Source organism: Galendromus occidentalis, unplaced genomic scaffold, assembly GCF_000255335.2.
Source record: "Galendromus occidentalis unplaced genomic scaffold, Mocc_1.1 scf7180000077446, whole genome shotgun sequence".
NCBI lineage: Eukaryota > Metazoa > Arthropoda > Arachnida > Mesostigmata > Phytoseiidae > Galendromus > Galendromus occidentalis.
This window is the reverse complement of record NW_003805434.1, coordinates 525,304-553,252: the sequence shown is the minus strand read 5'-3', so window position 1 is coordinate 553,252 and position 27,949 is coordinate 525,304. Positions and strand designations below refer to the sequence as shown.

General features: G+C 50.9%; 1 protein-coding gene across 1 annotated transcript; it reads right to left on the bottom strand.

Moving 5' to 3' along the window:
• Positions 1 to 22: 22 nt before the first annotated feature.
• LOC100908272 (glutamate receptor 3) lies at positions 23 to 27,949 on the bottom strand. The gene is made up of 19 exons (XM_018639601.2): positions 27,892 to 27,949; positions 22,539 to 22,688; positions 18,903 to 19,175; positions 18,483 to 18,724; positions 18,202 to 18,351; positions 17,264 to 17,455; positions 17,046 to 17,153; positions 16,792 to 16,908; positions 15,923 to 16,494; positions 15,566 to 15,767; positions 15,199 to 15,279; positions 14,912 to 15,010; positions 14,598 to 14,792; positions 13,890 to 14,214; positions 13,504 to 13,618; positions 3,102 to 3,292; positions 1,777 to 2,036; positions 887 to 1,385; positions 23 to 766 (listed from the first exon to the last, which is right to left on the bottom strand). Exons 1-19 carry the CDS (start codon positions 27,947 to 27,949, stop codon positions 621 to 623), a joined length of 3,975 nt encoding a protein of 1,324 aa, XP_018495117.2. The 3' UTR covers positions 23 to 620.

Below are 27,949 nucleotides of genomic sequence, written 5' to 3'. Positions count from 1 at the left end.
TGAAATGAAGTGTCCGAATCAGTATTAATCGTTTGTTGTATTTATTATCATCTCGCGTACCGAAATAATGATAATAGGTGACTATCAAAGTTGATTGAGCTTAGACGGCCCAGAAACATCATCTGCACCTTACGTATAAGGCCTTATACTAAGGACAGTAGGCTGATGTCTGGGTCCTCGACTCGAACGTGTGTAGTGCTTCGATGACACCCGTTCGGGTTTTTGTCGTCTCTTAAACGAGCTACGTATCGATCAGCATCAACATACCAATGATGACAGTAGGAATTATAGTTTCAAAGGATTCACCAACGGGAAAAAACGATTTTGACCAATCAGAAAGATCGACCAATCGATCAGTCGAATATTTGACGATCGATCAATCGATCAGAATTATTGAACATGACTCATTCGCTACGATCGCAACTCTGGAACGACGTCACACCTAAAGAAACTGCTTCGCTGTCGGAGCTCGAGCGAGCAACGACGTCGGACAGCGGCGAAAAGTTGCAAAGCGACGATCGTGAACAGCGCAGTGTGTTGAACGTTAGCATTGCCTAGCACATCGCAGCGAAACTCGGCCCTTCCGAGAAAGGATACTTGGGAGGAGAACGGTGTCCTTCTTAGGCGGCAGCCTTCTCCATCTTGATCATCTCAAGGATACCGTCCTGCATCTCCTTGACGGCCTGGAACTCGGTCAGACCCATACGCCGCTTGTTGGAAATGTCGTAAACTCCGCCTTCGGACTCGGTGTGCTCACCACGGGTTCCTGAGGATTAGGGAAGAACCATAAGGTCGAATCCAAACTCGGGGAAAAGGACACGACGAAAGAGACACCTACGATTCTGGGGAGGAATTCGATAACAAGAGAAATACTCTGTCAGCTTACCGCGGACTTGCAGAGAGTACTTAGAGGCGATTTCCTCGAGCTTTGCGCGGTCGGCGGCGAGCTTGGGCAGAGCGATGTGCACGGAGGCCCGGATGGTTGTCCCCAGGTTAGTGGGGCAGAATGTCAGGTAGCCAAGACGATCGTCCCGAGAGAAAGGCAGCTTAGCCTCAATGGCCTTGACCGCGGCAGTAAGACGACCGAAAACTTGTTTGAGATCGCCTCCCTTCTGCATGGAAATGATGCGAAGATGATCTTCTTCGTTGCACCAGACGAGGAAAGTTTTGGCATCGTTGTGGTAGATGCCACGGCCAGCGGGCCAGTATCGACAAGCGTTGGCAGCTTGCAAGAAGCGATCGCCCTCCTTGAAGAGGAAGTGATCGTCGATCAACTGCTGTTGGGTGGCTTTGTCCATTCCGGTCAAGGGGTAGTAAGTTCCCTTGAGTTCACCGTCGAGAGCCTTCAGGGTAGAAGAGACCTTCGCCTCCATCTCCTTGTATTGCTGTTGGAAGGAAGAACATTGAGTACGTCATCGATCATCGGTGAGAGGCATCGAGATCCCACAGAGAACATCCCCCGGTCGTTTTGGGAATTGAACAGGAACAGAACGCCACGCCGCCTAGAGAGGTGTGTGTGGAGTCCCCTCACATCCTAGTTTTGACTTGGTCAGATATCGAGTCATCCGCATTAGGTTTATCCACGGCCAGGACCTTGGGTAACTGTTGTCATTGATCGATCCAACGAGTCTAAAAACTGCGACTCCCCCGGAGGCGAACGTACCAAGGCACAAGGATATCTGTGACACTTTTGCGAAAACTTCCATCCAGTTCTGGACGGCATGGATTGACTCAACTCGAATCGAATTATGGTTGGTCACTTATCCGTATACTCACGTTCTCGGTGAGGCAGGGGTTGAAAGGATAGCCCTGCAGAGAGCGACCGCAACGAACGCGGGTGGAGATAACGAATTTGCCTTCGGGATCCACGTTGACGAGCTGGTTGAGATCTCCGAAGTCAGATTGGGGGTGCTTGTCGGTGGGCTTGAACCCTTGATGGTAATCATCGATGATGGGATCAAACAACGGAGCGAAAGTCTTATAAGACTCCGCATCGGGAGCGTACACGCCGACTCCCGAGTCGAGATTCTCCATGCCTAGAACGAGGGAGCGCCGACACGTTAGAGAAAGCGACATATCCAGGTAATATACTGGAATTTTTTCAACGGAGTAAGTTTTTTTTCCTATTCATTATGCAACCTTCTTTCTTCTTTTTTTCGGAGTATCCTGGATTTCAATGAATCTATCGTTAGACGATATCTCTCTTAATTGAATTATTGATTTCTTTCGGGATTTCTCTCATAGACGAGATGGAGAGCTTCACATAAGACGCTTCGGAATTGACAGGCGGACGAAAATTCCACCACTAAGAGAGAGGGCACTCAGAGGGAAGCCGAGAGCATGCACATGTGTCTCGAGAGTCTCCTGGTTATATATAGTTTACTCGTCTGATCCTATATAAGGTGGTCGGAGACTGTGACACATTACCGGTTGAAGCAACCAAAAGATCTGCGGCTCTTTCTCTTTGTCGACCAACACACCAAGAACCGCCGCTCACCGCATATCCGCTGATGTTGATTCCGATTCGTAACTATTGTTACTGAGCCCAGATCGGCTATCGGCACTCGCCTCCCGGGAAACTCGTAGGGGAGCACTGATATTTTATTAGGAAGTGGAAAGAATTTCCCTCTTCTGTCCGATTCGGAGCAGGAAAGCCCCCACGGAGAGTCCACCGGAATGCCGTATCCACAAGAGAGTGTTCCTTCCAGACAATACCGAAACGATAATGTCAGATCCCGAAAAAAAGAGCGACTGGCCCCGTCATTTCATGAGCCCGGGGACTCAGCCCGGGAAAATGTCTGCAAGTCCCTTTCGGCGCTGGCGTAAGGCCAACTCCTCCGTGTCCTTGAAAACGAGTCAATTACACCACGTATTGACCGAAGTAGATAAGGCAAAACCCAGCTGCGTTGTTGGACAATCTCCGCGCGGATTTGTTGGGATCTCGCAACTACAGCTAATTCACTCCGATCGCGATGGGTGAAATTTCAATGGACGAGCTCAACACCGAGGGTTCCCGTGTCACTTCGTCTTTCCTCGAGCGGAAGACATTCCGTTATGCCTGGCTCTTTCTACCGGCGCTCTTTGGGCGAATAAAAACTTACCGGATTGAACGACGTCGAGGAGGGTCGCTCCCATAGCCGTCTTCTTATCCTTGAGCTCATCGAGCACCTGCCTGGTGAGGTATTTTTTCACCAGAGACTTGCAGTCCGCGGCTCCTTGAAGCTTGGCAAAGCCAGCTTCGAGCTTATCCTTGATAGCCTGGTCAACCATTGTTGGATACGAAGTCGTACACCTTTAACGAAAGGAAGCCGTGAGTGAGAGCCTTTCAGACCTCAAGACTCTTATAGTCTGCGGGAAACCCTCTCTCTGAGCGCGCGATCGTAACCGGGACCGAGAAAGGGTGGCTCGGTGCGCGAACCCGCGTCCTGAGGTAAGCATCGCGTTGACACCCAGTGTAACTATTTCACCATTAAGCACAACGAGATTCCAGAGCGGGTGGGGAATTCATATATTTGTGTGCGGAGCGACAGGGTGAGCGGAGGGTCTAGTCGGAATTTCTGATCTGTTCAGGCAGATCGATTAGCGGTTCGGCTCCGAAAAGGAATTGTAACCGAGTCCGCTCGAGACAGCGGATCGCGGTCCCGAAGCTTGTGCTTCCGACGGAGGATATCCTATATTTAGCGAAGGCTCGAAGTCCTCGAAGGACGATACCCAGAGCCTTTAATGCATTTGGCAGCGACGCCTTTCCAAGGTCATGCAAGGTGAATCAGAAGGTCTGGATTCAGAATAAGCCCCGAGAGACGATCCACGGAAATAGCGATCGATTTTGAGTCAATGATGGAACAACGCTCATCGCAGCGAAATGTCGGAGTGTCGGGATGCGGCACAAGCAACCGATTGGAAATGGCTTCCCCGGTCGTAGCTCCGGGGATCCGCGTGCTTTCCAATGGAAACGGTCTCCGGATAGTGCTCTCGAACGCGGTGCGCCTTCCCTCGAACCGCGTCGAGTTGAGCATACGGAGTCAAGCCAAGGTGAAGGCCTAGGTGAACAGTAGACTTCTCGTTCGAGCGCTTCCTCCACTGTGTCTGTGCGAGAACTCAAGTGCGTAAGCGATAGAGTGCCAAGCCAATGACAGCAAAGTGATGATCAGCTCGATATAAAATAGTATTCGGCAGTTGTATCACGGTTTTTGATCTACGCAGCTCTCTCTCCATTTGGCAAGCAGCGAAAAAGTTTCAGCATCTACGTACGCTCCGCCCATTTCTCTCTAAGTATGTTTCCGATACAACTAGCAGATGCAGGCTACTGTCGCTCGTTCCGGAACTTTAGGGGTCATCATGCGACATCGCTCAAGGTGACTGACTGATCAACTGACGGATTGACCGACGGGCGGACCGAGTGGCGGAACGACTGAAAAACTGTTCGAATGCTAGACTCGATTCACCAGTAAGGCTACGAAATGTTCGGAAAAGCGGTTTTTCGAAGCGGCTCTCTCAACCTTTTCTCTGCGTCCCGAGTCCGTAGGAAGGGCTTTCCAAGCACAGTTTGTCAACGAGCACAGCTGAAGGCTCACGAAGTCAAACTCACGTTAGGCGTCTCCAGAGCCCCACGGAGAGGGTCACAACTCGGAGGAGGGTAAGCGCGCGAAAGAGAAACCCGCTCGGTGCGGACGTCTTTCTGTGCGTGGAAAAGCCTCAACGATCGCTGTCAGACACAGGCTTGAGTTCGGCTCCGATGCTGGCCGAGCTCGATGACGAAGCTCAAAAATTACATTTCCCGAATGAAAACAACGGTTCTCGAGCCAAAATCTGGCTGTGTTCTGAGCTCGGGAGGCGGGAAAAGTTCAAATCAGGACCGCGCACCTCTCAAGGGACTTGCGACTGCCTCCCGTCCAAGCCGACAGCGTCTTCGGGAATTCCGCGGCTAGTATTTTCAGAAAATCGTTGCGCCTCGCAGCGCAAACGTGAATTGAGTCACACAATCCGCCCGCGATTCAAGTCAGAGACCTGATCAACTCCGTTGAATCTATCAGGAGCCTTGCACAGGAACTCATTTCCATGATCTAGATAGGGCGACCGACCCGCCCAGACCCGGAGGTCCACAGATAAGTCCTAGTCTTGCAGAGTATCCTACAATTTTTCCCTCGCTCCCGAGCGGGATAAGACTTGTGAGAATTGATGATTCCTCGGGGAGTACCCACTCAGCTGCAGCAAGGAGGCTCTTCAACTTTCAGACTAAGCAAGCATGTCATGAACGTACAATCGTTTCATATCTCTCTATGCAGGGCGCCTTGCTCGCCTACGACAGCCCCGAGAGGTGAGGAGCCGAATGCTCCGTTCATGTCGATCCTGAGGACTCGCCGCGTACAACGATTGTTGAGACCATCGTGTCCCCTAACGAGGAGGCGCGTCAAATATCCCGAGAGGCTGACATTTGAAAACTGAGACGCCCGTCGTGAGGAAGACAGCCTGAATCGATTGCTCACTCTCCTTGACAACTCGAAAATACCCGCAGGAGATTTGTATTTCGAGTGTTCCTTGGAGCCAAAATATATCATGGATTTCTTGTGGGGCAGAATAGGACGATTCAAAAATATGTCAAGCACCGACTTCAATGGAATCTCAAAATGTTCAGACTTTACGGGGAGATCCCGCTGAGTGGGAAATAACTCGAGGGAACATCGATGTGTCATTCATAAGGCACCTTTCGTTCGACTTTCGGGAGAGGAATGCGATCTCTCTTTGAAGGCTCGTCCGAGAAATTTCTATCTGGCCACGGTTCAAGGCTCAGCCGGTCCGAAGCCGAGCCCATAAACACCGACTTATCCTGTAAGAATTGTAGCCGGAGAACGTGCCGCGCGAGAGTTCCGTTCGGTGACCAGTTGAAAAACAACAATAGCCTCGGTCTTCGAAACCTGATCACGAAGCGAGAGAGACCGCCAATGTTCATACCGTATGTATATATCTCATCTGTCCAGAATATTTCGAGTCTTAATTGCAAATCGATGCGATCCGATCTCCTCCCACGGTAGTTCGGCACGATTTTCCGTTCCACCCCGGGACTCTGAGTTCCGGGACACACAGTGGGACATAGCAGGGAGACGAACTGCGATTTGTGTTGACTCCTCCAATAAATTTTCCCGGCACACTGCCTAGTCCGATGCGGAAAATCAGATGGCCACGGAATAGTCTCCAGAAGCCGCAAGAGAGCTTATCGCTGGGAGGCATTTCGGAAACTACAAGTCCCAGGGTTTGGGGGATCATCTTCGAATAGCGAATCAAATTTCTAACATGAGAGTGTCCTTCATATTTTTAACTCCGAGTAATATCCGGGGGGTGAACGCCCATCACCTCGACACGTCATCTTTGTCTGGGGCTTAGCTGTAAGTTCGAGGGATCAGGCTGACAAAAGGACAATACCTCTGCGAGGGGAGAGATTGTCCTGGCCCTGTCATTGACCGCTCTCAGCCAGGACACGCAATCGTCCGCAAACATTGAATCGATTCCGCGAGAAATAGGAGTACGGTCACCCTTGAACCACACAATCCGCCTCCAGAGAAGCGTTGCAACACCTAAGTACTCAATAAATATATTTATCCGCGCTACTTGCGGGACCTTCTGCGGAGGGTACATGTCATCCGGAATGGTAATTCAGAGTCAAGCTCTGCGCGCTATTCAAGACGTCTGCTGACCTCTCAGTTGTAGGTCGAGTCTTCATGACCCGTTCAAAAGTGCTCGCCGGCAACGAGAAGGGAAGCCTTTCCGAACGATACTGCAAACATACACCGAGCGGGCAAGGTGGCCCGCGACCTAGAGTAGCAACCAGGTAGCGACTGTGATTCGATCAGCTTGTGATTCGTGAGGCATCTTATCCGGTTCCATTCTGAGCAAGTTTGAGTTTCAGGCCCAGCTGCTTATGACTCGGGAATACTGCCCGGTACTATCGATTACTGAATACGTGCATGATCCGTGTCATAGAATGATCATTGTCGTCGGTCTCCGGATACCCCGAAATCATGGGATTTCGCGTCGGCGGGGAGGCTCTTCACGAGCGACCTTGAGGAGCGTTCTCGAAGTCTCATCGGGTGACAGCTTTATGTAACTGTGATACGTTGAGATAGCCGGGGTGGCAAGTGCGAGAACACGCTGTTCTCATTCACTGCTCAGAGCGGGAAGCAGCTACACCGCGAGGAAAGACTCAGTCAGCCCGGTGGGTGACCTCGCGAGGTCGTAGACTCCGACTGTTGGGAGAATCAGAGCGAGCTGAGGTTTTTGACAGCAGTTCGGTACTTTCTGCCGAGGTTGAGAGCTGCTGACGGTCGAATAGCCTAGGATACGCAGTGAGCTTCGGAGAAATGAAACAAAGAACGAGTGTTCATCGGAGCGGCTTCTTCGGACTGCTCAAGTTACTTCCGAGAGCTTCTCGGTAGGTTGGCGGATCGGGAGCGCGAGAATATCAGGAATCATGGTAATTGATTTCCATATTCTTGGTGGGACTCGAAGACTCTCGAATATCGCAGTTAGAGTTGTAGCTCGGGCTGTGCGGCGCCGGCGTTACGAATCAGCAGAATGTGGCGATCGGGTACGCGGTGTCTGCATCAGACTTTTCGAATAATAAGATCCTCCTTCCCGCCGTTCCGAAGCGCCCAGCACTGTCACATGTGCTGCTTCCATTAGGTGAGTATATTATCGCGAGACGCCGCGGGGAAATCGCAACCTCATCGTCGTTCTCCGTAGCTGATTTGAAAACGGGCTGCGTCGATGGTGCGAGTGACTTAATGTTCGGAAACGGGTATGGATCCGCGGGCTTGGTCCTGACTATTAATGACAGATGGGCACAATCAGTCGAGAGAGGAATAGAATGATCTCTGGAAGAATTCTCCTCCGATCGACGGCGGATAATCATTCGAGAGCCACAAGTCTGGCTCTCGAAAATATGGAGGCTCATCATAAATGAAGACTTAGCGCGTTGCTCAGCAGGGCCTTATGCGGCGATAGTCACAATTCAGTGCTTTATTGTGATTACAGTGCTTGAGATTATTCATCATCCTTTCATTCATTCGCTCGTTCTCTCAATCAGCCATTCATCCGACCAATCAGTCAATGATGATTTTAGTAATATTACACTGAATCCGTGAAAAATTTCTATCTCGTCATCACCGTCATAGACACACCATGTGAGAAGGTGAACGTTTTCGTGAATAAAGACGATATCATGTGTCCGTGAAACTGCTTCACCTGAGTTTGAGCCGAAGAAGTTTACCTACTTACAATTGATTACCTGGCGAAGTTAAATTACCGGGACGGGTTCCACGGGAGGAACCATCTTTAAGTCCCCCGAAAGATCGGATCGGGAAATCCTCCAACGTCGAATGAAGATGAAAATCCACAGGATTCAAGAATAGATGTAGAGGGCATTTTCTACAGCTTGCTTGTGACGAATTCCTCGTCCGTACCATAATGAACGTAAGATCGGTGGCAGCTGAATCAACGTCAATCTATTTCCTTATTGAGTACATTTATGTCAACTACACCAGGAAGTCTCGCTCAGCTTCCGCATAAATATTTCTTATCCACTATATGTTGTCGAGCCGAACGATCGGCCGTACGTCTCTACTGATGACTTGTAGTCGTAAGCATTAATCTGCGACGACCAAATTTCGTCTTATGGTTGAGACAAGCCGCGTTGAATATAGTGATCCGAAATCAATTGGTTGGAACCAGATTTGAGCCTCATGTCGATTAATTGTCGAGAGTCGTTCTGAGATATCCGATGATAGTAAGGAAATTCGAGACTCTATAGAAGTTGGACAGCCTCTCTCGAGCAGGCTTGCCTCGCTTGAGCTTGATTTACGTTCCTCGACCCGTAATTTCGGAGATGATTGAACACGAGGGAACTCATCAAAGAATCCGACCGGGCCCAACGAGTCAGGGTAGCTAGAGTTTATACAGGATCTATGGATAGATATATTACAAGGACACTAACCGCTGGTGAGATGGACGCAGCCTTCTAACCCATGCCTGTCACGAGAGTCACTTAAATCTTTGAAATCCACGACATCTCGAGATCATAACACAGGGCTTAAGTTCTAGAGGGACCATAGGCGATTGCGCTACGACTGTAGTAAAGAAGCTCACACAAAAATGACTTGCCTTCAATCAGTTTCGCACCGACCGCCTGAGAGAATGCTTTCAAGAGATCCGTGCGAGGATAGTCCGCAACATTCGAGTCTGAGGAGCTTGATCGGAACAATTTATAAAGAGGGACATATTGATGTAAGTCTGCAGCCCTCCCTCGGGCTGACGGCGAGGACACTCGAGATTGATCCGCGAAAAGCCATCTCGGAATACTATTTCGAGATCAATATATGCATGAAATGATGACACCGCATTCCGCAGCGCTTCTATGATATCCACTAATTACAAAATGGCAGTGAAAGAGCGAGAACTTTGGATAACGTCAAGTGACACGTGTTTTTTTCCTGATTCTGGGACGAAGGTCTCGTCTGGGGAAGAGAAAATCTTCCAGGAGAGCATCGCCTAGGAGCAAAGGAGCATTGAGCTTTCCTAAGTCTCATCCTTTCAAATTGGATTTCATGAAGAGATTTCGAGAGGAATTCCACACGGTCACAAGAGTTAAGACTGCTTTGCATGGGAGCACCATTTGAACCCGAACCGGCTTAAGTAATTGAGAGGTTTCCCCACGGTACATGAGTTTTACGTCTCTTCCGAGACATCTCTTGGATTTTTGAGAAGATAGACCTTGCACTTCTCGCCGATGGGATCTTCCGACGCGCTCGAGCAGGAGAGGACTCCATAGCGGGGGAAAATGACTGACGATGTACGCGCAAAATTTGTTCATTTGAATTCGTATGGGATTCGATAGAGTTGGCTGGGAGTGTGGGCCGATGAATTGAGCACAAGGATTCTGCCTCAATAGCAAGGCTGTGAGATCGGGTTCCGTTTCCACTCCATCAGTCTACGACTTGAGTAAAATTTCACAGCGTTTGTAAGTTAGGTGATGATCCCTCTCGAAGTTTAGGTACGGAGAAATCCCCGAGTTATATCTCTCCAAGATTCGAATTTCTCCACTAAATCACAATCAGAAGTCACTGCGTGACAAGAGACAAGGAACGCCTCCTTTTGGCGAGAAGAATCCGCCGAATCGTTTATGTATAGGTTAAGAGGTTCTTCCCATGAGCCGCCTCGATCAGGAAAGTTTCCAGAATCTCGGGACTCTTCGCTTTTCGATGGGGTGTGATCAGAAATTTGTTCGTCGCTTCTTTCCGGGCGGCAGAGCGATCAATCACATAAGCCATGAGAATCTGATGTAGGCTCGTCAAGTGAGGATCTCTCCGCTCGAATATTATTATTGGTGCTTTCTTCCACTCAACAAAGACCAACGTTCGAGTTCTCACCCTAGTGATCATTCCCGCAATAAACATCGGAATTGATTTCGGCAACATAGAAGGAGTTTTGAGAGCTCATATTGCAAATCGACGGAGAATCCTGAATCACCGTCTTGAAAACTTCTCTCGAAAGTTCCCGATGCCCATCATCGGCGCTCCAGGACAAGGATGCCCAGAGACGCAACGATGACGAGCGAAGGGAAATAGGTGAAGACAGAGGTGAGACACTTATCGGTGGTTTTCAAATATTAAAATGTATGTAGCCGACGCTATCCTATATCCACAGTCGCGTGGCTCTCTGATCCTCAAATCCCGTGGGACATCTTCCGGACGATGTCATGCGGGTCCCTTATCTCCTCTTTTCTGTTCTCGCTCTCCCTTAAACGTCCGAACTCTCGTAACCGATCGAGTCCTGATTTTGAATCGTCGGTCGAATCATCGGCGGTGGCGGCAGCGCTCCAAGGATGGGGTCGATCCGATCTTCGGGAGGACTCGGGCTGCCGGGAGTTTCTGCTGGGGAACGATCAATCGACTTGATTTCGGGCTGGCCCTCGAGCTCCATCCGCGACAGAGGTCCTGTGTTGAAGGATGAAGGCGGTCCGATGGTCATGGGACTCATTGCACTCATTGGGCTCATACTGGGCAGCGTCGCCGCCGGGATGGGAGGTCCCGCGGGCGCCGGAGACGGTGTGCGCGGGGCAGATGGAGGTTTAGTTGGTGGAACAATCGGCATCTGAACGGGAGACATGACTCTTTTGTTGAATGGCAATTGTTGGATCGGCTTGCCGACGGGGGCAGTCATCTGTGTTGGTGCCATGGCGGGCTGCATTTTCAACATGGCGGACTGGCCCGATGAGGGTGACTGGACGATGTCCCTGTAAGAGATCGAGGTGAGCAACTCGCCGTAGAGAGCATCGAGACATTACCCAAACACGTCATTGAACTCGTCTTCCGGCTCGGCATCGAATGTTCCAATAATTCAGAATAATCCTGAACTCTGGGCCGGAACTCCGTCGGGCCATTGATGTGACCGAGGCTCGGATGCCGTTTTATTTTAGAGTGAAGACTTTCGTTCGATGACATGCATTTGGTGGTTACTGCTCGAAAACGGATTTCTCCTGCGCATGGGGGTCATTCCGCTGCTCTCGAAGTGCCAAGCAAAAATGCTGACAAATGATCGACAGAGCAGCCAGGAAGGATCCCCAACGACTAGTCTACTTTTGACATAACAAAGTGAACCGGTGAGAACCAGAGAGAAGGTCGACGGAAGGCAAGCAGAACAGAAGAGGGATTGCGGTATCGCAGTCAGTGGCGATACCCGACGTTAGCAGCAGCAGCAGCAGCAGCAGCGGAAGCAGCAGCGAGAGCGAGAATTTCTTCTTCTCCTTCCATAGCAACTACATCCCAGCAGTGTGCTTACCTGGCCGCAGATTCTACGAAGAAAGCATCCGAAAATTGATCAATCAAATTTATCTCGTCAACCATCGACTCTGAGGCCGCCGGCGTCGAGCTCAACTGATGCAAAAAGCACGACCACGTCAGGCGTGAGATGAGCGAACGAAAGCGTGTATCTCATGAGATTTTTCTCTCGAGATTTTTTTTTCGGCCGAAAAAAACACCGAATGATGCTTTGATGAGTTCTCTGCCGTCAAGGGCATCGATAGTGACCCCGATGGGTGCAAGGTGAGGATGATTCGATGAGTTAGAGATAGAATGGATGATTCAGATCGCGATGAACGGAAATTGATGAATACGCGCACGGATAAGGGTTTTTGTGTCCTTATCCGTGGAAATATCGCAGGGTGAACAGGTCAACGACTCAACCGAAGAATACAGACAGTCGCAGCTTCAGATGCGCGGAAGAGTTTAGGCAGACACACAAACAAAAACAAAAGAGTGACCTTCTCCCTGGGTCGTGTGACTATTCGCTGTACGTGATCTGTTCCATGAGCAGATCATGAATGAAGAATATCGGGTAGAGATCAGCTGTGCATGATGTCGGACGAGCTTCCCGCACGGGACGGATTTCGTGAATGACTCCCCGCAGCACAGTTTTCGAAAAGAGCCGGCTCGCTGCTCTTAGATCCACTCCCGTACCTAATCATAGATCATTTCCCCTGGAACGGATGATTACAAGGGAATAACAGGGAATAGCGGATTGAAGGCCGTCACTACGGACATTTCATCCGTAGATATGACTGCCCCCAAGGTGCGATCCCGTATCCCCTCAATATCGAGTGCGATCTCGTCGTCCGGACAGGGTATCCGGAGACGGTTTCTGGAGGGGATTCGTTATTCACCGAGAAGCAGCCGACACGGAGACGGAGGAGTTGCGCAGGTTTTTGTTGGTGTGTTCAAGGAAAGTGAGGACAGAGGTATAGAGTGACTTTTTGCAATGTGTCGCGAGGGCACTTGATGGTGAGTCAGTCAAATCGGTCAGTTGTGAAGCAGTGTTAGCCGTCTACGGACGGCACTTGACACACTAGTGTCGATGACGAAACTCACATAAGGGAGCAACTGTAGATGGATACGACTCGGGTGTCCGACGATGAAGAGGTGCCTTTACTGGTATAATTGATACGGGGCAGTGCTACTGCTCCAGTGGGACGTAAGGGACCACTTGTTAGTTAGCTTTGACAGTCAATCGAACGGCGAGTGAATCAGTTATTGCCCAATTTAAATAATTGATCAACCAGACTGATATACAGTCGATCAACAGATGTCCTATCCCTCGGGACGTTATAAGATATGCTCCCGTCTGTCAACAGCCCGGCTCAGAGAACCTGCGAGGATCGCTACTTCAGATCATGGGTTTAGTGATTTCGTGTCATAGGACCGTGATCGAGTGTGGGAACAGGGAAGACAGTCGAGGGTAAGAGTCGAGTCCGAATCCATATTAGATTTGCAACTATGTAGCGCGAGCTCCCATAACAGATCAACGAGCTCACACACCATGATGTGTTCGGCAATTCGGGACGGTACGTGAACGAGAGCTCATCATCTCGTCCGCTCCGTGATAGAAGTCAGATTTCTCTTGGGTCTAGACCCAGTGAACTTTTGTCTTCTACGTAAATATTCACGACTAGACGCTGACCTGGAATCCGTATCGGTGAAGGGCTCCACGTCGGCGATGGGGGGCAACTCGGTCCTTTTGAAGCCTCCATCGTCGGCCGGATACTCCTCATCAATCTTCATCTCGCGCGGAATTCCTGTGGGAACGACTCTAATTATATCCCTGCACAGAAATCCTCCGCTCGGGAACGGACTCACGGCGGTGCCGCTCAGTGAAACGCTGCCAGCGCTAGCATTCAAGTTCTCTGAGTGAGAGAAACGCACAATCATATCATTCTCGTAAAACGTTTGGGACCTCCCTTGTAGGAGCGTGATCAAAATTCGGACTCAATATGGAGGCAGAGAGAAGGGGGGAGCAGTCGAGAAAGTTTCTAGGTATTTCCACATTGAATTCCTGAAGGTCCGTACCTCTCTTCTTCAGCGTGGCGTCATCGCGTTTCGTCGACGCTCCATCATCGATTTGCGAGTTTCCTATTGGCGCCTCATGGGCCGTGAGCTGTTGCGTTTCGACCTCTTCAGCCTTGTCTTTTTTAGACTTCTTGTTTTTCTTAGCCTCTCGAGCGGCTCTCCTTTCGGCAATTTCTTCGGGTGATCGGATTTTCTTCGGTTTTTTGCAATAGACCTCGCAGATCGTGATGAAAAGCGCAATCAGCAATCCTAGTCCTAAGATGAAGAACCATCCCAAAACTCGGCGGACGCCTAGTGGTCGAGCAACTTCGGATTTCTTCCGACCCTGAAAGATGGGGAAGCAACTCAGACTCGAGAACCACAGGATCGAGCGACGTAGGGGACTCGACCTAACCCGTATGCTTCCCCGTCATTATACAGGATGGATATGGATATCGATTTGAGGAGCTCCGCTCGGTGCCCCGAGAGTCGGCTTGTAGGACGAGCAGACGACTGCTGCTTCTCGTCGGCGGCTCTGATCGCGGAATCGTCCGCGGCCCGCTGGGTGGGCACGTGTCGATCCCATATCGACAAAGCGATCAGAATCCACTTCTGATCCGGGTTTTGTGGGATTGCACAGTGTCCAAAGATTGCCCTCACCAGAGGTTCACCTCGGCGAGATGAAAACCTAGGAGGGAAGGGAGCCTCGACGAATGGAGAGAAACTTACGGAAAGAAAACTAGGAGCGATGACCGGTGTCTCACTGGGACAGTCTAGGGCTTGTTCCCCGAACCATTTACTCTCCAGGTGCTCGAGGAATCCCTCGTCCCGCAGAGAGGTAATGATCTCATCGATTTTCCTTCGCAGAGCGAAATGCTTCGAAGTTGCGATGGCGTACTGCGAACGTCGCAAATCTGTACCGACCTGCAAGTCCCAACGGACAGTCGTGAGCGTATAGGCCGATAAAAGCTGCTGAGCCGCCCGATGCGGGCTTGTTTGCCCGGGACGTTTCCTGTAACGGCAATGCGGGCGAAAGGGCTGACCTGGATGGTGTCGCAAGGTTCTCTCGCTGATGTGTATCTCACGAGATTGCTATCTGCGAACACGATGAATCGCGAGTTGTTGCGGATACGATCGATTGCCTGGAAAAAAAACGTTGATATTTTAATTCTGTGGTCCGTTCCTTACAGTCCTCCGGGCACTCTTTCTTCCGAGATTTTTTGATCTCTTTCTCCTAACTGAGCGTTCTTCGTACAGGATAGTGAATCCATAACTCAGAGACTTCGCTGGATGTCGAACAGAGGGAAAGAGAATGTCTGACAAAACGAACCTTTGAATAACTTCCGATGACGCTGTCGTTGAAGGAGAGCATGCGCTTGTACATTTCTTTGTATTCTTCGTCGTCCGTATTCTGCGAGGAAAAAATCGTCAATTCTTCTTCGTCTCTCCGCCTACATCCCGACGACTATTAAATCAGACGGCGGATAGACGAATTGTACGGAGAATTATGTAAGGATACCTCCCCTTTGTATCATAGTCATATATCATCTTCTACATATTTTGTTATAAACTATATATCGCCTCATATCTAGGTAAAGTGAATTAGAAATAAGGAATCGGCCGGCCTGAAAACTGAGTTCCGTTCCTTGAGATCGCTCTATGGACTCGTGCTTGATTTCAATCTATGAGGCACTCACCCTGAAGAAATCTTCGCTGACAGAGCCCCGCACCAGACCGTATTCAATTTCGTTCTGATACAGGAGCTCCCGTGTGCACTTGGGTAGATTCTCTCCAGTGGGCGAAAAAGGTTCATTGATCCACAATTGGGCTGTGTAGATTGAAAGGAAGCAGAAGATGAAAAGCCACCAAGAACATCCGATGACTCGTGAACCCAAGGACCTTGAAGAAAACAGGAACTTAGAACTCTGCTCGTCGCTTTTCCCTTTCTGACCTCCGATGGACCGGATCCATCGGAGATTTCCTGGAATCTATCCCAGTAAATCGGCGATGGAGAATCATGATCCGGGAGAAAGACGAAATATCCTGCGACTCACTTGGGACGGCAATTATTGCATTCTTCCGACATGAACATCCCGAACGCGTACCAGACCGAGTTATAGAAATGTCTGCATGGTGTTGGCGGGTCGACCGGAGGAGTGGCGACAGCCAGATTTATCAAGTTGATTATCAGAAGAATCGTAGCAACCACCAAGTACGCCCCGAGGAAGCACAGCCAGATCTTGTAGTCCAGTGGTCGAAGGAAGGCGAACGGAGTCCTGATGTTGAAGAGGTCATCGGCGCCGTTATGTGCGATCGCCGCGATTCCGGAACTCATGAAGGGCTGGCTGAAGTGAACGACTTTCGCTCGTTCGGTCGTCACGGTGAGAGGTGCGATAGCGATATCGGCGTCCTTGCGGAGCACCTCTCCGATGAGCCCGTTCCACCCGGAGGCCTGTTTGGGATCTTTGTAGCCGAATTTGCCGTCTTTCACGAAGTGAATATCGAATTGCGGTCTACCGGGAATGTCACGCATGACACGTTCGATGAGGTCCTTGATGTACCCGTCCACGTTGTCGATGTGGGGTCGGGTGTCGTTTTCATCTTTGAAGAACAAAAAGGGGCGTTCCTGAGGAGAGAAGTCCGCTGTCAGACGCGAGGTCGGTTTTATTCTCCACCTCCCCCCCCCCGCATGATCCACCAGGATATTTGAATATTCCATTCTGGGCGGAATGCCACGATGAGAACCGGGCGGAAGTTTCTCCTCCCCGAATTTCTCGTATCAGGGCGAGATATTCCATTGGATGGAGGGATCGCCGAGATGAATTTGCCCATAGCTTCGACAGCGCGATAGGAGTCATCGGATAGGACAGCTTTCAACGGCTTTGTTTTCCGGGGAAAAACTTGAGGGATTTCCCGGACTCACAATGATTGTTGTGATGATGATGTTCTTGTTCACGTCCTGCTTGACTCGGGAGCGTCTTGCTTGTCGTTCGTGTTCGTTGAGAAATCGCAATCCCTCACGATCACTCCATGAACCCACCTGGAAAAATTCAGAGCGTGTTAACGACATGGCGAAATCGACCGAGTCGAAATCGCTTCTGCGGAGACGAAGTCATCCGGGCACCGACATGTTTACGAGAAAATGAATATTTGTTCGGAGAGCTCCGCGACACAAACCTTCTCTGCCTCTGAATTCGAGGTAAGCTCCACAACGCTGAGCTGGTACTCGGTCCGCCTGCCTCGTTCGTTGAATCTCACCTGACCGGTGCTACCCTTGAAGCGGATCTGTAAACGAGGACTATGAATATCGAATGGCGGTTTACGATGTCGGGAACGAGACAAGTCCCGGACAGCTGCGGGGTTGGCGGCGGGGTGTCAATGAGCAACAAACCTACCTTTCGCATGAGCTCGACGATCGTCCGCCCTTGCGCATAGGGTTCCAGGGGAGTTCGATAGCAGGAGACCGAGGCTTGGATCTGAGAGAGCTCTTTGAAGATTTCTCCAGCGACGACCGGTTGCTCCCTGCTGATGGCTTGGACCGTTTCTGCGAGAAGTTGGCCGGCGTCCATAAGGAACGCCTCCTCTTCCTGGGGAGTTCGTAGATGGACTTGAGAAACGGATTTCCATACGAGAAGAAGAATGAAGATGCTGAAAGAGCTTTGCAGACGGTGAGCCTTGCGTGTGTCCGGGCGGAAAAGCCGCGGGTTCGTCTCGTGAGAGCATTCCGTGTGTACGCGCAGTGCGGTGCATCGAAATTGGCCGTTCAAAGGTGATTTTCAGTGCCGTTGGACAACGAGAAGGCTTACCTCCATATTATCAAACACTGATTCTTGGAAACGTCTGTAATCAGCTGCGAAAAACCTTTCGTCCGAGTCACCTGAGTAGCTGATTTGCTAAAAAATTCGAGGCGATTCTACACTTAGCAATCATCGCGATTAAGATCTGTGTTCCCTTCAGATCTTAACCCATCACTAGAGGTCCTGGCGACCTTCGAATGATTTCCTCAGAGACTCCCGCATGTGAGAAGGATTCCCCGGGTCGCGATCGGAGAACGATGCCCCACAAGGGCGGTCGCTGGGAGATTCTGTCGGAGGTGAGCGCGAAAGAGCTGGGACTCCTCCCAAGTATGACTCCGATACGTAATTTTTTTTAAGGTCGGCAGCGGGTGTTTGCTAAGCATGGAAGTGTGATCACGTGTTGGAAGCCGCGCTTGTGGGTGCGTGTACAAAGTTTGGAATTGTCTTTGAGCAATCAATTCGGTAGGGTATGCCCATCAGAATATCTCTCTTGATACCTAATTTTGAAGAGTCGATGAAGGTTCCTGATTACTCACGTTAACGTTCTCATCTTCAGGGTTCTTCGGGGTCGACACACCGCCCCTCATGCTCTTCATGTTTTTGAACTCGATTTCGTCGATGATTTGGAAACTCGCCACCGTGGACTGATCGAACATCCTGACGTCGGACCAGAACTGTTTCACAGTCTGACAGAGGGAGAGAATTCATCGATCAATTCATGGATTCTTGAAATCATTCCCCGGCGACAAGAGAGAATATTCTTGCTCCCCTTGAGCGAGAGTGACGTATATTCTGCTTTTGATTGGCTCGAACTTACGAATCTTGGAACGATGAAATGGGAATACGCTCGTTTCTTACGATACGCCAGTTCCACCACTCGTTTGGCCATTTTGACATCCATCGCCAAAATAAAATGTTTCTCTACGTCCCATGCCGCGTTCTCCACTTCCTGGAGGTAATTCAAGGCGGACGAGTTCGAAGTGACTTGGTGGAGTCCCTTGACTTCGACTTCAGCGTCCCTTGGCAGTTCGGCGAGGATGTGTTCGAGTTCGTCGAGTCCTACCGATAGATTGATGTTTACACACGTGGCTAGTGATTGATTAAGATAGTAAATTCGGGGAAATCCCAGAATCCCCCCCCCCGTCTGAATCGCAAGTTCCGAAGTCCGATAATTCTCAGTGGCACAGGTTTGATTCACGAGCCGGGACATGTGCTCCCATCGCTCTGAAACGCTCACCTTCGGGCTTGTCGTAAATGAAGTAAATGTCTCTCCATTTATTGCTGTGGATGAGATCGGCGGTCGCTTTGGCAGTCGATGGAGCTAGCACGATTGTAAATTCTTTCTCATCCGATTCGGCAGCCCGACTGCGAAACGCCGAATCAACGACGTCGGGAGCTGTGTTGATGTATGGCAAATTAAGGCTTTTCGAGAGGCTGTTCAAAGTTTCGTGCACAGTCCCGCTGCACGACGAAATAACAGCCGACACTCCCTGGCCTATCTGACTGCAAGCTGAAAGGAAGAAGACGAAAAAATCAGTATCGGTCCGGAGAAGGGAAATATGCCGAGCTAGCGCAGGGAATTCATCTCGAGCCCTGCCTGAATCGCTAAAACGCTAGAGGTAGATCCGACGAGGGAATCTCCAAGATAGAGCTGGATACCCTAAGCCGGTCAGGAACAATTTTTTTCCGATTCATTTTGACTGCGGGGGCGTTCTTGACTTTCCACGCGGAGCTGAGTTGAACAGTCTCAAAGACTAGACTTCAGCAATGGAAGGAGAGGGGTAGCGGCAGCAATTAGAGCCGCCTGATCTGATGCGGGAGGGATAAGGAACTCCGGCGACACCCTCTCCGGAGCCCTAGGTCGCACGCGGTGCTCCGCGGGAGAAACTCCCTAACCCCTATCCCGTTGAAGTCTCTGTCAGAAGTACTTGACTTGGCGTAGATGAGGATCTAACTCGCGAATCTGATGTCCTGAATTCCGTGCGCTGAACTCTAGGAAGAATCAACGTGAGGCCGTTGTTCCGGTTTTCATACGACTTCGTAGTTTTCACTCCGATACGCGATCGTGTCCGAGGAAATCTCCTGATTTGGAGAACACATTAAGGCACTGAGAGTGAACTCATCGTGATATCATTATAATGCAGCTTCGACGCACCGCGAGCATGTCGTCGATCGGAAAGATCCTGGAATGAGGCTCCAGGTAGGATTTATCGAGTCTTCATTTCCATTCCAGGATCTGAACCCGAGAACTCGTCTCGATTTCGGGGATAGGTCGCCTGATGATTTTTATTCCGATCGCCCCTGTCTGCGGCGCCGACGGTGTCGGACCTTCGTCTGACCCGGCCAGCTAATGCTGCTTCTTCCCGATTCGTGGGGCAAGTTCATCGAAAGTCGACCTGCTCGTGATCGAGAGGCGGGCGCAGGATGATTAATGTGAAGACTTACGTCCGCGATAAGGGCTCTATTCTCGCCGGGAGAGGTAACAATATTCATCGTGATGGGCCAACACCGCAAGACGCGCTGCAAACACAACCGCGGTGTACGTGTTCCGCCTGATCGAACGACTCAGTGTTTGCCTCACTCGACGGGGCAATAAGCCTCGACCATCCATTGCGTATTCTCGTCGTTCCCTCCTCCCGTTCTTCTCTTCCCCGTCTCAACATCCCAACGTTTTCTCCGCCGACCGCTGCGCCGACTTTGCAAACGCCCATCTCTGGATACGTTGATTTCCCCCGATGGTCTGGAGTGTGTCATATCATCATCTGTTCCCTGTCATTGATTACTCCATATGCGTACTGTCGTATCGCGGGATGAAGTCGTTTCGCATCACGGCAGCTTCAACTGGAATAATTCGAGTGGAGACATGGCCCGAAAACACTTCGATAGGAACACATAGAATCACTCCACCCCACCGTCATTCGGTCGCCGCTGATTGATGGGAGGGTGAGCGATACACAGAAGACCGGACAGCCGCCTTTGCGAGAACGCTAAGGATACCGGCGAGCTGGTTCCCTCAACCGCGGGCCGTATTGCGTGCTCAATATCATCATCGTTCTCGAATAAATAGATATCCGATAGCTGGCCGGGGTCGGTGCGCTTGTTGCGTTGCGATTAGAGCCGCCGTCGATTCCATTCGAGGTCCTCTGTGGCGGACACGGCTTTACGCTCCATCACTCGGTTTTCAGAACATTGCCGATTGAGAGCGCCCCCCCCCCTTTGCTCCATTATTCTTCTCCTCCTTGTTCCCGTCGCTCCTCAATCTTTTATGTTGCTCCTAACAATTGGAGAAATCCTGAAATCTCTGATCTTTCGCAAGCCGTCCCGAGAAGAGGAACTCTGACGATCCTTTGTCCCATTCACTCAGTCAGTCTCACGGGAAGGCTCGCCAGACGGCGCAGGAGACGAAATCAACATCTGTCTAACCGAACTTTTTCTCCCCCACTCATTTTCCTTGAACAGCCGAAGGCAGCTGTTTCGCTGATGAGATCTGAGGCTCCCGAGGATCCGTTGAAAAAATTTATATCGAAGGTACATACGTCGGTACGATCTTCTTTTGGAGCTTTCTATGCGTTGCGTATGTCCGCGGTGAATTGTACCCCAGCTTTTTCTCCGCGGAAAGAGAAGCCTCCATTGCAATTACCGCCCAGTGAGTTGTCGATTATTCACGCACACACTCGGTGCAAACTCCAGGGAACAACATACGCTATCGCTTCAAGGCACGGAACTGAAACGCGGTCCATGCACGATATCGAAGAGCTGCACGCTCCGCTCATATCGTTACGGACAACTCCGCCGTACGCTCCGGAACGGACGCAGAAGTGAGAGGGCGAGCTTTCAATCTAGCACATCGCGTCTGTTCAGTCGGGGACGGGCTCTCCGAGGGATCTGCTGCGTATTCCAGCGGAACCGTGAAACAAAAGCAATCGCCCGCATGGGATCCAAAACGCTTGTCTCCGAACGGATATCGAGAGTTCGCAACTTTCACGCTTCATCCCAATATAGATTCCTCTATCGATCCCAGCGAAAGTTTTCGGAACGCGCCTGTTTCCCCGTGCATCGGGGGACAAACTGGAAATTTGCCGTGAAGCGAACACTATTTCCCCCAGGGAAGGACCCGCCGACAAGATTCGCGCGCCTTAGGTTGTTTATTCAGGACGGATGAAGTTTTGTACTCTTCCATCGCTCCTCTCGACCTTCCGATTCTCCTCCGTTCGAGTTGCTCCGAAACAGACAGAGAGGTTTTGCTCGGGGAACTCTCTCTTCCCGCACTTCTTCAGTGTTGAACAAGAGCGTCGCGGAGCCCGCGGCGAACAATTCGCGCTCCCTTATAGCACTGTGATTGACGCATGGGTCTGTAGTGATTCGGGGAGTTCACGTTAGAGCTGTCAACGTCCGCGATAGAGGGCAGATGGTCACGACTCCTGCCTCTACCCTCAACTCTGATTCGGGAGTCCGAGACATGCGCTCCACTTCCTCTTTCGGAGCGAAATCGCTTCAACGTCAATTTGCTGGAGAAGCGTTAGAAGGCGGAACGAAGGAAACGAATCGCTCCCACCGACTGACTGTGTGTGTCGTCGGAGTTCATGAGATCGGCGTTCGAGCTTCAGTCCACTCGAGGTGCGCAGCGGCGGTCCGCGCGAGCGGAGCCCTTCGAAAATCGGGAGCTAATTTGCCTGCATGAATAATGCCTGAGCACTCCCGTGGCGCCCCATCCGAGTACAGTGATCTTCCTTGATCTGCGATCCCAGTCTATCCGGGAACCAAGCTGGCTCAGAGGGACTGGACCTTAAGCTCAGTTGAAGCTCCATTTTCCACCCACAGCCAAGCTGTCAATCCGGGGCAGGTGGAGGCGAAAATAAACTATTGAACTCACCTGTGTTACTGATGGCGAACGTGGCGTTCGCTTCCACGTATGCAATTTCCGGATGCATACGATTCTGTGTCGGGAGATTCGAAGATCTCTCTTTGATGATTTCCTCGAGCAGTTCTTTCGTACGCGAGTGTCCAGCGCTCACCAGACCGCCTGCAAGAACGGGAACTCTACTTTGAATATTTCTTCTCTCGCAAAGTTTCAAGCGCCTTGGAACGCCTTCCGTTGACTCGGATGCTGTAGCCTCATACACTCTCGTAATGAACACGTGGTTGAAACGATCACAGGCGGCGAATATTCACCCTGGACGAACACGTCAGGGCCTCCCTATTGCGCTGGTTGTCTTCGTCAGTCTCGGAAACTCTCATTGCGAACTGCTTGCTCCGAACATTTGGGATCCGAGGGAAGTTGTTAATGGAGGTGGGCAGGATACGACGGAGATGAGCTCGGGAAGCGGAAAGAACCTCAGTGCGAGCTCATCGCGGCATCGATCAGCGGTGAGATGATGCATGATCTTGGATCTACATGGATGACAGGAAGAGCTCGACATCTAATCCCGATAGGACTGTTGCGCCCTGAATCTCCTCTAGAAGGCCTGTGCGGCTCGCTCAGGATATTCTTTGGATTTTCCAACTATCCTCGTTCCGAGGAAAAATTCGTGGAGTCTCGCAAGACGCTTCGCTAGGTCGAGAGTCGACTCAGTTCGGGGCAGGCTTCTCCAACAAGATGCGGAATCCGTGACCTGCGATGCCTCTGAATCCCGCAAGCTTGTGGAGACTAACTACTTCTGTTGGGTTCGCTGAGGGCGACCAAGATACCGAGAGATAAGAGCTTTTTCTCTGCCCGGATTCGGGGGCAAACGTCGCACTCGAGCAGGGAGCAGAGGCTTTCGCCCCGGAGCGTTTCTTTCTCCGTCATTTCCCAGCCGTGTAAGAGCATGCGATTCCGTTTTAGGAGATACATTCTTTCGGATGCAGTCGGTCTGTGTTCGTTTGTTTCAATTTGCAAGGCGAGACATATCACGCACACGTTTTTGTCCTCGAATGAACCACAATCGGATGCGTATTAGAAGAATGAGAGTCGGGAACGATTTTCTCTTTTTCCCCCGAAGTTAAACCGCCTCGAGCAATAAATAACAGAGGGTTGAGGCTCTCCTTCGCGAGCCCGACACGGATGTAGTTATTTGGAACTAGGAGGAGCTGGTTTCAGAATCACTCCGAGCGCTCGTGCATCCGGTAAGATTCATTATTGAATGTATGGGCTACGGACCTAAATGCGCCTGTATGCATTATATTCTAGGATTGCGGTTGTCATTGAAATTGGCTGTCAATCATCGGAATTTTCATGGCTACAATCAGAGCTGACAGCGATTTTTCTCCGGGAAACGCCTCACGACTAGGGAGGAGAGAACCGAGGGACTGGTCGGAGGCAAGCGAAAACTTGGAACTGCCGCCCAGTGGAGTTTGTGGTTGGAGGAAGGCACGCAGAATGCTCTCTCATAGAGTACCTCGTATGTCGTTCTTTCGAAAGTAAAGGATGAATGGCCGAACGTGGAGACCCGCATGGAGTGGGTGAAGCACAAAAAGAGTGTTCGGAGGAACGTGGAAAAATCTTCACCGAGCCTCGTGACACGTCCTCAGACATTCCGCTTCCTCGCCCAGCGCCCATTCCTTCGGTCGAATTTTGTTTACACCTCGGCTAGCGTTCCCCGACACTTCCCGTGTCGAACGTGGCCTCGTAGACTCGAATGTATGTTGGAGGGTCGGATGGCAGGCCGGCTGGGTGGCTCCACGTTGAGATGGGCAGGAAACCGTTCCTCGCAAACCCCGTTACGAATGACAGAGGCACCCTACCGGCGGCGCGGAAGGAATCACATCCCAGTATTCAACGCGCTTCACTGGAGGAACGGATTTCGGAGCCACGTACGAACATGGGTCTATGCTTGCCGGACCTGATGGGCATTCGTGGTTTCGACATGGCTGAACTCTCCGAAGACGTAGGGGTCAACGCCTTGCCATTGTCTGAGGGTTCCCATTGACAGCTATCAAGCGCAGATTCAAATTCTCGAGGATTTAGTTGACTCGATAGTTTTCCTTTCAAACATCGTGCGAACGAGGGGAAAATTCCTAGCGGTTAGGAGGATGACAAGATTAGGTCCGTTCGCGCATCTAGTGATCGAGCTTAATAGCCATATGACGTCATGTCGGCTTGAGATCGAACATGAGACCCGAGACTCGACTTTCCCGCGCAGGCACCCAGGAGGAGCAGGGAACAAGACACGGAATTCCCGAGAAAATACGTTCCGTAGGCACAACCTCCCCCATTCCTTTTGGCTCGTATGGAATTTCTACTCGTCGAAAAACGTACGATCCAGCTCAACCCTACGGTTCCCGATACATAATAAATTTCTTTTCCTCCTCGAATCATGCGATGCCAGACAGAAGTCATCGGGACGTCGGTGCCGGGATGCCGCCGATGCGATTTTTTCCGAGATTGAAAACTATTCTGCTCACAAACGGGATGTCGCCGGGAGTTATGACTTTAGCGATTAAGCGTCACGAAGCCGTTCTGGCTTTTCGGTGAAACACAGCGAGCACCGGTAGCTCGCAGCGCTCAGCGCTAAACTTCACAGAGCGTCGACACCTCCCCACCCATCCCGAGAGCTTGTTGACATGGAGACTGCAACATAACACACGAGAGAGTATTTAATGTCCCCCTCCCCAGCTCAACGGGCGGAGATAGGGACTGCGCTCGGAGGCTGTCGGGGAAGGGGGAGGACAAACTCTCGAAGCGACCGGAGTCCTGGTCACGCAGAACTCGAATGACACAGAGCAACACATGAATTCACTTCCTCCGATTGTAATTTAGTAACGAATGAACCACTGAGTCAGGCCCCTGCATTTTCACTCATTTTCGGACTTGTGACAGGGACTTTAATCCTCGGATACATCGATTCAAACGGTCACGATAGCCGGAGCATCATTCGATGGAGTATAAAATGAGATAAGCTGAACTTGCTGATGAACTTGATGCTCTGGTTCCTCGTCGACATAGGCTAATGCGGCCCTTATCGCAGAGCATCATTACCGTGATAACCCTGGCGCTTATCTCGAACATTAATGAGTTTATCAGACGGCAGACGACATCTCTCGTTTTCCGCGGAGGGAACACTGGCTCGGAGCGAAAGACTCTCATCAAGTTTTCCTTCTCGAAAATTGACCACCGAGCAATTCGAGGAGGGGAAAGGAAATTTCGTCCCTTACGGTCTGAATTGTCTGACGAATCTATCCAGGGCCTGTTTTTTCTCGTTTGGCAGATTCGGCCGTTTGCATGAGGCCTGACGACCGACGTTCACCAAAGGGAGGCTTCGAGCCGTCTCTCCTGTACCGCCAGGAAGAGAATCATGCTGAACAGGAGCCTCATCATCTTCCCGGACGACCGTCCGTCGATTCGTCTCCGAGCTCCCTGCCTCGTTTCCCGATCCGGTGGACCATCGAGGTAGTGGTCGAGCGTCAACTCTCCGAACAGAACCTTCCAATAGAAATAGGAAGAAAGAATGTCGGCAGGCAGGGAGCGGTGAACGATTTGCACTTGCCAACGATGTCGACTGTGAGCGAGGGGAAAATTGCGAGGTTGAGTACTCTAAGTCGGGGTCGACTGTATGCACGTTCGAATGTCGTTCAATGGTCCGGCCTAAAATCGTGTGGCTGACGACTCCCTGATTCCGTGACATCCAACGATGAAGTTCTGCCGGACAGCGTTTCCGCCGAACGAGGCTCCCACTTCCACCATGATCGGATGTGAGGAGACAGAGAGACCGAGATTGCGGGACCAAATGAGTCGCTTAATAGATATGAGCCACGGGCAGACGGACTCTCGAGCCATCTGTTTGGGGCTTTATTACTCGCGTGTGGCCACCGAGGGAATGTTCGTCGCATACTTGTCACGGGTTTTTGTGCTCTCGGAGCGAGCGTCTCCTCGGAGAGCCTCGAAAGTCGGTAGCAAGAGATTTCAGAACATCTCAGATCTCGAGCGTGCGCAATAAGTAATCGTAAGCGATTCTGTGCCTTCCATTGTTCAGATCTGGGATGATACTCTGCTCGATACTCGGCTCATCCGCTTTCTCCAACGCCTCATTTGTGGATATAGATCGCGGAATGCGAGCAAGACATGCTGACTCCGTCGACGCAAGCGTACGAGGTTGAAGAGTTCACTTGGAACACGCATTCTCCATTTGTTCTCGTTCACAAGAGCCCGGAACTCGTTCGTCCCGACCCCCGACATCTCGTCTAACGTCCCAGGAAAGCGCGGAAACTTGCTGGGAGCGTTCGATTTTATTCGGCGCTCAAACGTTGGAACCGACTTGGTAGATAGCTAGCTCGTGGAAAAAATTATTCAACCACGTATTCGAGGAAAACCTCGCTCCGATTTCGACGCCAGCCTCACACAACGCGACTTGCTCTAGGCGTAAAAAACCATCATCATCGTTCGGGAGAGGCAGGAGAAGAGAAAAAGGATAACGCCTATGACCATCAGTCTGTCTAATCCCCCCGTTTGGTCGGAGCGCTGCCGTATCTGTCGCTACGAGGATGGCGAATACATACATACACCGGTGGTCTATTAGGAGTGACCACTAGTCGGAGCGGCATTGATCGTATTGATCTACGACATTAAGAAAAGACGCACGCATCCCAAAACTCAGGAGGTCCGGGGCACGGAGTGAGTTCTGAATGTTTTGACTCCGCCATGCAGTGTCCCCGGTTTGATTTCGCGGATGGATGAAGCGGAACGATCAGATTCTGGTTTTCAAAAGTCAGAGAAAGCCGCGCACGATCCCTCCCTGATCAGAACTCCGTCGACTTAAAATTCAATACTCGCCGGTCCCGCCGGAGCAGCGGCAACTCTCTTGGGGTTCCCATTCGGAAGTGTTCTCTGCGTACCGATCAATCATTTGCCGAGCATTCCATCCTTCAACACCGACATCGCCGCACCTCCGAAGGATTGGAACCCTGAGGAGCGATTTCGAATTGGCCGGATTAAACAGTTCACTGAGATAATTGAGTTGTCGACGAAATTGAGAAACGCATCACAGGATTCGAGTGCCTAAGAGTGTTTGATCGAGCGGAACAGTTTCGGAGCTCATCCGGCCATATTCACTCGATCCGGGATTTATTCTGAATGTTCTGGCTGTAATTATCCAGGAAAATCGTTCTACAGGTGATCGGTACATCCGAGTGTTCCGTCGCGGCCTCCAGCATCCCTTTCCGAATAGATTGCTCTGTGTCTGCTCGAAAAAACGCAACCCGGCACCGCGATCGCATCCTTAACAATTTACGCAGACTCAGCGGTAACTCACCGATCTTCAAAGCGGCTTCAGTTCTCACTGCCAAGAGGAAAACGGCGACTAACAACAT

Bases quoted from the DNA above. Each gene is read 5' to 3' on its own strand.
- LOC100908272 (XM_018639601.2), bottom strand. From the start codon at position 27,949: ATGTTGTTAGTCGCCGTTTTCCTCTTGGCAGTGAGAACTGAAGCCGCT. The intron at 17,154-17,263 runs GTAGGTTTGTTG...CCTCGTTTACAG, and splicing joins TCGTCGAGCTCATGCGAAAG to ATCCGCTTCAAGGGTAGCAC. The intron at 13,619-13,889 runs GTACGGACCTTC...TCGTTCCCACAG, and splicing joins CGCCACGCTGAAGAAGAGAG to GAATTCCGCGCGAGATGAAG.